Here is a 9,372-nt window from a genome sequence, read left to right as displayed (position 1 = left end):
TTTGTTAGTCACCATGTATTTTATTCGTGAAAAGGAGGCACCGGACTAGGAGGTGACGGGGTGGTGACGGCGGTCCCGGATTCCAGAGGTGGGGGAAAAACAGTGAGCGGGATTCCCGGGGAGGTGCGTGGGCCATGCGGCCCGTTCAGGTGCCTGGGTGAAAAGAGGAAGACAGGACACTGGTTAGTTTTAGAACAGCGGCCTCTGACTTCTTGCTGTTCTTCGACCTGAGTTATCGGTCTGACTCACAAACAAGACTAACAATCCGGCGGGGAAGAGGCTTCGGGGCCGCTCCTAAATACCTCCCCTGATTGGAAGGCAGCAACAGGTGGGTGATTGTGGATGAGACGCAGCTGGGCCCTGCTCTCACCTCCGTGCTGACGTCCGGCCCCCTCGAGTGCTGGTTGGTGCCAACACACCGACGCCTCCTGAGGGTGGCGACCTGACAGTACCCCCTCTCCGACGGGTGTCTCCAGACACCCCACCAGGCCTGTCTGGCCGACGGCGATGGTAGTCCCTCACCATGACGGCGTCCAGGATCTGGCGGCGGGGAATCCAGCACCGCTCCTCTGGACCAAAACCCTCCCAATCCACTAGGTATTGGGTTCCCCGGCCCCGGCGTCTGGAGTCCAGAATCCTACGCACTGTGTAAGCCGGAGCACCGTCAATGATCCGTGGTGGGGGGGGTCGCGGGGGAGGGGGCAGGAGGGGGCTGAGGAGGACCGGTTTAAGACGGGACACGTGGAAAGTGGGGTGAACACGAAGGGACCTAGGTAACTTCAATCGGACCGCAACCGGGTTGATGACCCCTTCAATTACGAACGGGCCAATGAATCTCTGAGACAGTTTTCTAGACTCCGTCCTCAGTGGAAGGTCTTTAGTGGACAGCCAGACCTTGTCACCTACTTTGTAGGTCGGGGCGGCCGTCCGGTGGCGGTTGGCATGCCGTTGGTAATGCTCAGAGGAGCGGAGCAAGGCCGCGCGGACTCGATGCCAGGTTCGGTGACAGCGACGGATGTGACTGTGTACGGAGGGCACGGCGATGTCTCTCTCCTGGGATGGGAAAAGGGGAGGTTGATAGCCGTACAAACATTGAAAAGGGGACATACCTGTTGCGGAAGAGGGCAAGGTGTTGTGCGCATATTCTGCCCAGTAGATTTGGGAGGCCCAGGACCCGGGATTAGCAGACACTAGACATCGAAGAGATATCTCCAGTCTCTGGTTAGCTCTCTCTGCCTGACCATTGGTCTGTGGATGGTATCCCGAGCACAGACTGACTGTGGCCCCAATGGCCCTACAGAAGGCTCTCCAGACAGCCGAGGAAAATTGGGGCCCCCGATCCGAGACCAGGTCACAAGGCAACCCATGTATGCGAAACACCTCCTTGACAAGGATAGAGGCCGTCTCCTTTGCTGACGGGAGCTTGGGGAGTGGAACGAAATGGGCATACTTGCTGAAACGATCAACCACGGTGAGTACAACTGTGTTACCTTCTGACGGGGGTAGTCCGGTCACGAAGTCCAGTGCCACATGAGACCATGGGCGTCGTGGTATGGGCAGGGGGCGTAAAAATCCGGCGCTAGGTCTATTAGATACCTTATTTTGTGCGCACACTTGGCAAGCTGCGACGTATCCCTTTGTGTCGTCAGCCATGGTTGGCCACCAGAACCGTCTCCTTAGAAATGCCATGGTCCGAGCCACTCCGGGATGGCACGTCAGCCTTGAGCCATGAGCCCACTGCAGGACATTAGTTCTCACATTATCTGGCACAAATAGCCGGCCCGGAGGCCCATTACCTGGCCCCGGGTTGACTCTGAGGGCAGAGGTTACCTCGTCTTCTATTCTCCACAGGGCTGCCCCGACCAAGCAGTGTTTGGGGACGATGGTGTCCGGCTCTCGCCCCTCCTCCTCTCTGGAAAACACTCTAGATAGGGCGTCTGGTTTGGTGTTACGTGATCCAGGTCTGTAAGTCAGGGAGAAGGAAAAACGTCCAAAAAACAGGGCCCACCTGGCTTGACGTGAGTTGAGGCGTTTCGCTGACCGGATGTACTCGAGATTCTTATGGTCTGTCCAAACCACAAACGGTAGTTCCGCACCCTCCAACCAATGACGCCATTCCTCCAGGGCGACCTTGACGGCCAGTAGCTCACGGTTGCCCACATCGTAATTGCGCTCGGCCGGGGACAACCGACGCGACAAGTAAGCACAGGGGTGGAGCTTACCGTCCGTCGCGGTGCGTTGGGATAACACCGCTCCCAGCCCCACGTCAGAGGCATCCACCTCGACGACAAACTGCCGGCACGGATCAGGTTGGGCAAGGATGGGAGCAGACGTGAACCGCCTCTTGAGTTCCCCAAACGCCCCCTCTGCTTCTGGGGTCCACACGTAGGGTTTGCTACAGGAGGTAAGTGCAGTAAGGGGAGCGGCGACACTACTGTAATCCCGAATAAACCGTCGGTAAAAGTTAGCAAACCCTAAGAACCTCTGAAGTTGCTTTCTCGTGTCGGGCCTAGGCCATCCAAGTACTGCCTCCACCTTAGCTGGATCCATCCTCACCTGTCCCTCAGAAATGACGTAGCCCAGGAATGAAACAGTGTCGGCATGAAATTCACATTTCTCCGCTTTGGCATATAATTTGTTCTCCAGGAGACGTTGTAGCACCAGGCGGACATGTTGAATGTGTTCGGTGGGGTCTCTAGAAAATATGAGGATGTCATCAAGATACACAAATACGAAACGTCCCAACATGTCTCTGAGCACGTCGTTAACCAGCCCCTGAAATACCGCTGGGGCATTAGTCAATCCAAACGGCATGACTTGATATTCAAAATGCCCCAACGGTGTGTTAAATCCTGTCAACCACTCGTCTCCCTTACGAATTCTCACCAAGTGGTATGCATTACGCAAGTCTAACTTAGTGAAGATTGTGGACCCTTGAAGTGCATCAAAGGCCTCGTTCATGAGTGGTAACGGATACTTATTCTTGATGGTTATCTCGTTTAAACCGCGATAGTCAATACATGGCCGGAGGGAACCGTCCTTCTTGGTGACAAAAAAAAAACCTGCTCCCAATGGAGACGAAGAGGGACGGATGAGCTCGGCGGCGAGCGACTCCTTAATGTATTTCTCCATGGCTACCCGTTCCGGTTTAGAGATGCTGTACAGACGACTACTGGGGAACGTGGAACCAGACTTTAATTCAATCGCGCAGTCGTACGGGCGGTGAGGTGGAAGTGATGAGGCCCGATTCTTACTGAAAACCTCCCCCAGGTCATGGTAGTCAGTGGGGACGAGGGATAGGTCAGCCGCGCATTGGGTGGATCCCTGGCTGTTCTCTAGTCTCGGACTTGCAGACCGCAGGCAATGAGCATGACAAAACTTACTCCAGTTGGTTATCCTAGCCTCTGGCCAGTCGATTACCGGATTGTGTTTAACCAACCACGTAAGTCCTAGAACGATCGGAATCTTAGGGGAGGAAATAATTAACAGGCTGATCTCTTCCTGGTGGTTACCTGAAATAAATAGCTTAACGGGCTCGGTTCGGCTGGTGATCCTGGCCAGCAGCCTGCCGTCAAGAGTAGCAGCCTCAACCGCCCCCTCCAGAGGAGTGGTGTTGAGGCCCAGTTGTCTCACCACATCAGCATCAATAAAACTGTCGTCTGCCCCAGAATCGATTAAAACTTGAAATCGAAAAGACTGACCTTTTGTTGAGAGCGTGGCGTGCAGTGGTGCTCTGGGCCGGGGGTTGGGAGATATGGGTACTTGGCTCGCTAGTATTCTCTCCACATCTAGCGAGCCCTCCTGTTTGATGAGCGCCGAGGACAGGAGGAACGGTAGTGTCCTTGTAGCCCGCAGAAAAGACAGCTGTTGTTGTCAAACCGGCGCCGCCGCTCCTCTTCGTCAAGGTGATATCGGCCTAGTTGCATGGGCTCATGCTCGGGCCTCTCTTCATTGTTGGTCCCCGCTGGTGATCTGGCGTTGTACCTGGGAGGTCCCCCTCCAACAGAATATGAGGTTGCTACCCTTCGGGGGAGGGGTGACTCGCTGCGCCTCCTTTCTCTCTGTCGCTCCCGGCATCGGTTATCTACCCGAATCGCCAATTGAACCAGATCCTCTAAAGTCTCTGGTTCAGGGTATGAAACCAATTCGTCCTTGATCTGGCTACTTAATCCGTTATAAAAAACAGATTCTAAGGCCTCATCGTTCCATCCGCTTTCAACGGCTAGCGTCCGGAACTCAATGGCGTAGTCTGCGACGCCTCGGGTACCTTGCCGCAGCGCGTGTAGTCTCTTGGATGCGTCTCTACCACGCACTGGGTGGTCAAATAATTTACGCATCTCTGAGGTGAACATTGGGTAGGTACTTGCCACATTACTCTGTGTCTCCCATACCGCTGAGGCCCACTCTAAGGCTTTTCCACGTAGCAGTCCAATCACAAAAGCAATCTTTGACCCGTCCGTGGCGAATGAAGTTGGTTGTTGGTCGAAGACCAACCCACATTGTAGTAGGAAGGCTCGACAGCTGCCGAGGTCGCCATCGTACCTCTCCGGGGTAGGAACCTGTGGCTCCCGATGGTAGGGAGGGACTGGCAGTGGCGGTGTTTGAGCAGGATCTGGAGCCGGAGCCGGAGGACCAACCGGGGCGCTGAGTCGGTGTTGTATCCCGGCGACACTGGTTGAGAGCTCCTGTAGTCCCTTCATGATCTCCTGAAGTGCTAGGCTGTGTTGATCTAGCAGGGCTCCTTGATTGGTGACGGCCCCGCGGACAGATTGTAGATCTGCTGGGTCCATGTCTTTGGCCGGATTGTTCTGTCAGGTATTGCCTCCACTGGAAAAGACCCAAACGCAGATTTGTTAGTCACCATGTATTTTATTCGTGAAAAGGAGGCACCGGACTAGGAGGTGACGGGGTGGTGACGGCGGTCCCGGATTCCAGAGGTGGGGGAAAAACAGTGAGCGGGATTCCCGGGGAGGTGCGTGGGCCATGCGGCCCGTTCAGGTGCCTGGGTGAAAAGAGGAAGACAGGACACTGGTTAGTTTTAGAACAGCGGCCTCTGACTTCTTGCTGTTCTTCGACCTGAGTTATCGGTCTGACTCACAAACAAGACTAACAATCCGGCGGGGAAGAGGCTTCGGGGCCGCTCCTAAATACCTCCCCTGATTGGAAGGCAGCAACAGGTGGGTGATTGTGGATGAGACGCAGCTGGGCCCTGCTCTCACCTCCGTGCTGACGTCCGGCCCCCTCGAGTGCTGGTTGGTGCCAACACACCGACGCCTCCTGAGGGTGGCGACCTGACAACGATAAGCTCCTTGTATTCATTCCGGGATTGTTAAAATTTGGATTGTCTGGATTTGTGTTGCTCAAGCGCACACACTTGCTTCCTCTCGGTCTGCTGCCGCAGCGACGTTGGACAGCTACGGGCATAGTTTAGAATTAGAGAAGATATCAAGGCATCGACTTTTCCTGAAGCCAAGACTGCCCCATAGAGCATCACGGCAGTTTATAAAATCACACACGAGCACATTTTACTGGACGTGTTCTGCAGATTGCAATAAAAGGGCCCTCAAAAAAAACAAAGATTCGATATTTCAAATTGAAGTTTAATCAAAACTAAATCTACTAGCTGAACAAGCAGGTCGGGAGACGTCCTCATGATATGCCACACACACACACACACACACACACACGTGCACGCACACACACACACACACACACACACACACACACACGTGCACGCACACACACACACACACACACACACACACACACACACACACACACACACGTGCATGCACAGGTGCTCTACTGTTTCTAGATGAAGGCACATTAACCCATTGAAGGTCACAGTAAGGCAGATTCACAGCACTAAGGAGAAACCGTAGACCATTTAGCAAAACACTCAAGTCTTTCACCTGTCTGCCTTATTACAGGATCTCTTTTTTTTTAATAAATGCCTTGTCCTCCTCTGTCTGGAAGGAGGTAAGTAAATGAGAAAGGGTGACGATGGCAGAGAATTTGGACGAAAAAAAAGATGTTCACGTCCGGCGCTGACAGATATTCCACCCACGTTTTCCTTGTGACCTTTTCCTCTTACAGGTATAGTACGAGTTTATCCCTGTCGGATAGAAAATAGCAGCGCAGAGTGAGTGAGTCCTTCCCGGTTTTCAACCCTCATATCCCTTAAAGGTTCTTTGGCTTTGTTGCATCGGCCAACTATTTCAACAGAATGCTTGACAGCCGGAATAAATGACAGTCCATAAATCCACATCATCGTATTCTTTCCGGACACACTATCTTGAGTAAACAGCTTGTACTTTTGTATAATGTTTGCATTATTTAGAAACAGTAACATCATAATGTTAATCACAGGTGGTCGAGTTGCCTTTCATGATGCGATGGAAAGGACCCATCTTTACACATAAGGTATCTTGTCCCTGAGTCTTCAAAATGCATCTGAATAATCTCACTTTGCGGCCTAGTCCCACCACCTCTATCCACAGACATTCCAACTGTGGGTACTAGTTAAAGGGAGATTCAGTCAATTTTGTGTAAGTCCATGAGTTGAGAAACACACACCCCTCGCAGAGGGGAAAATAATATGAAACAGCTGTGCATCTCACTCACTCAGATACACACAAAAACAAACATCTACTCTCACAGAGACTCCATACTGGATGTGAACTGCACGCCCGCTGGACAACACACAGGCTTCAGTCTCCGGGTGCGGCGGTCCGTCATCGAGTAATGTTGTGTCACGTGCTATGGTTGCAATGCTTGTGAAGAGCTGTGTCTTGCGTGTGTCTGCGTGTGTATATATATATACTGTATGTCTGTCTGTGGCTGTTTCCGTTCATGAGGACATGTGTGTGTCCCCGTGTTAGGTAAGGGCGTACTCAAACGTCCCTTTCTCCAGCCCCTCGACGCCATCAGCCCAGTTGGAGGAAGGCATGCTGCTGTAGGGGTCCAGCAGGATCCTGAAACACCTCACTATCAGCAGCCCCAGGAACACCAGCAGCATCCCCACAAAGGCAAACGCCGTCTTCTGCTCCAGAGTCAGAGAGTGCGCCATCATGTCGTTTCCGCTCATGGCAGCAAGGGTGTGGTTATAGTGGACGCTGCACATGGTAAACCAACATCCGGGCGCTTCATCTCTCCTCGGATGGGGTCAGGCGTTTCGAAGCCTGCATGTTACCTGGACAGAGATCACGTGAGGGCTTCAGATGGGTGCCGTCTTGTCTCCTCTGCTGCGAGCATCAGTTTAATCAACCTTTTAAAATGACCACGTGTAACGCATACACTTCCACGACAAAATGAGCTGATGGACATGTGAAGAGTTAAAGGTAGCTATAAATAGCTTCTTTTGAATGTGGTATCAAGCAGAAGCCTGAGACTTTGATCTCTCTGCCTCACTCCGCTCGAGTGTGTGTGTGGGGGGGCGGCGAGCGGAGCGGGGGGGGACTGCAGGAAAATGGGTTCAGTGATATGAGCCAATGCCAAGGCTACATCCCTTTAAGTCGGGTTGGAATTACATCTGTCGCAGTGCATAGTCAGCTGTACAACACGGGTGCAAAAGCAGCAAGGTGTCAATGGAAACGATGCGATGTGATGTTATGTATGTCTTTTATGGACGAGAGGGCTCTTTACCTGTTGCATGCAAGCAGATGACTGCCAGACAGCGTAATTCCATCCGACCAAAAGGCGACAGGGATTGACCAAACCTAGTCAGGAAATTGGTGTGGTCACACAATCTGAAGTCTGGAACTGTCATTATTTTCCTCCTTAATCCTTCATATGAACTCAAGCAGCAGGTGGCTCGGGTGAGAGGGGGGGGTTGGATGAGAGAGGGAGGGGGGAAATGTACAGAGAAAATTGGGATAGACGGATGAGGGAGAGGCAAGTGGGCTGATGAGCAGGACGCTGCACAAGTATGCGTGGTGAGAGAGTGAAAGAGGAGAGAGAGGGAGGGAGGGAGAGACAGAGAAAGACAGAGACTGCATGGACAGATTCTCGAGTGGGGATATCTGTGGGAGAAAAAGGAAGCATCTCACCTTCATTATTGTTCCATCCTCACAGACCTGTTGCTGCTGTTCCTTTTAAACAACTCCTCTTCCTTGCAGCCCTCATATCCATTAGTCCGTCCATTGCCACACGCTTCATGTGCAGGACTGACTTCCCGTCCAAACAAATAGCTAAAGAGATAAAGAGAGAAACGGGGAAGCGAGGGAGGTGCTGGATCGAGCTATGGTATGTGTCGCTCCTCAGAGATACGGCTCCTCAACTCGTGCTCCCCATACTTGCCGCCTCCTATTCATTATCATTCTGTTTCTCTATCTCTCTCCCTCCAGAAGCAGGGACGCCTGCTCCTGCTGCATGGCAACCACTTGTTAGTCTCACTCCACTGCTCTGCTGCCTCAGTCATTCACAACGTTCCCCTCTTCAGCAACACCGGGGCGGGATGCAGCAAAAAAAGACAAAAAAACAAGCAAACCGCCTCTGCTTTTTATTTTCGCCTCACGCTCCCCATCCCTGGCTTTATATTTGGCTTTTCTAAAAAAAAAAAGAAAATGACTCCACAAAAATGTGACAGGAACAACAAATGGTGCCTCCCACCGCTGCTGCTTAGCAAATGTTGGTGCAGAGGTAATTGTGGTACATGACAGCATTATCCCCCGAGCCCGGTTTCATGATGTGTTTTTAAATGCCGCAGTTTGCTGTGGTCAAATTGAATCAGTCCCTTCTGCTTAAAGGCTTACGGGACTAAGCTCCCTGCAGTTTCTATCACTGTGGGTTTCACGGCTTACAGGTGGTTCAGAGAGGTCCATTTTCTTTTCTTTATTTGGCTGTAAGCAGCAGGAACAAATCCCTGAGAGGAAATAACCTTCCTCGAAATTCGTTCCCGCCAAACTTTTATTTTTCTTTCTGTCAGCAGAAATGTTCTGGTCCTGCTGTGCGTTTAATACTCGGCTGTGCTCGGGTAGAAATAGTGCCGGTGTGACCCCATGTGATTTGTCAAATGAGTCAGCCACTCAATTTTATTTCCCATTTACTTCAAGGACATTTCTTGCAAAAGTGTACAGACTGTACAGATGGTACAGGCTGCACCTTCGGTACAGTTGCTGTACAGCCAATAGAACCGTTTTACAGTTTACCCTGTTGCCCTCATCAGTATAAAAGATACGGTCAACATGATTGAGCTGTTGTATAAATTCCCAGTGCACTAGTGTAGGGGGTTCCCAGTAATGAGCTCACATTACAGACAGTGTGAAATGGAAGTAATTAGTAGAGAGGATTCCCTTTGTGGGAAAATAAATAAACATTCAATGACATATTAGGAAATGTCCTTCTGAATTGCCTTTATCAAGTGTTTTTTTC

General features: G+C 51.7%; 1 protein-coding gene and 2 long non-coding RNA genes across 4 annotated transcripts; all 3 read right to left on the bottom strand.

The window, feature by feature from the left end:
• On the bottom strand, positions 1 to 1,204 carry LOC144385362 (uncharacterized). The gene is made up of 2 exons (XR_013451612.1): positions 250 to 1,204; positions 1 to 153 (listed from the first exon to the last, which is right to left on the bottom strand). It is a non-coding gene; the product is annotated as an uncharacterized LOC144385362 (long non-coding RNA).
• A 3,645-nt stretch (positions 1,205 to 4,849) lies between these two features.
• LOC144385361 (uncharacterized) lies at positions 4,850 to 5,281 on the bottom strand. Its single transcript, XR_013451611.1, has 2 exons — positions 5,099 to 5,281; positions 4,850 to 5,002 (listed from the first exon to the last, which is right to left on the bottom strand). It is a non-coding gene; the product is annotated as an uncharacterized LOC144385361 (long non-coding RNA).
• A 1,465-nt stretch (positions 5,282 to 6,746) lies between these two features.
• On the bottom strand, positions 6,747 to 8,176 carry ctxn2 (cortexin 2). 2 transcript variants are annotated; one of them, XM_040167955.2, is made up of 2 exons: positions 8,049 to 8,176; positions 6,747 to 7,192 (listed from the first exon to the last, which is right to left on the bottom strand). In XM_040167955.2, the coding sequence occupies exon 2, from the start codon at positions 7,121 to 7,123 to the stop codon at positions 6,878 to 6,880; it is 246 nt and encodes an 81-aa protein (XP_040023889.1). In that variant the 5' UTR covers positions 7,124 to 7,192; positions 8,049 to 8,176; the 3' UTR covers positions 6,747 to 6,877. The 2 variants fall into 2 exon arrangements, with proteins under 2 accessions (XP_040023889.1, XP_040023887.1); XM_040167953.2 differs by lacking the exon at positions 8,049 to 8,176 and adding an exon at positions 7,645 to 7,784.
• Positions 8,177 to 9,372: the final 1,196 nt, after the last annotated feature.

Source organism: Gasterosteus aculeatus, chromosome 12, assembly GCF_964276395.1.
Source record: "Gasterosteus aculeatus chromosome 12, fGasAcu3.hap1.1, whole genome shotgun sequence".
NCBI lineage: Eukaryota > Metazoa > Chordata > Actinopteri > Perciformes > Gasterosteidae > Gasterosteus > Gasterosteus aculeatus.
The sequence above is the reverse complement of the archived record's forward strand: the minus strand, read 5'-3'. Positions and strand labels throughout refer to the sequence as shown.

Excerpts from the sequence above, each read along its gene's own strand:
- ctxn2 (XM_040167955.2), bottom strand. The coding sequence starts at position 7,123 with ATGTGCAGCGTCCACTATAACCACACCCTTGCTGCCATGAGCGGAAAC.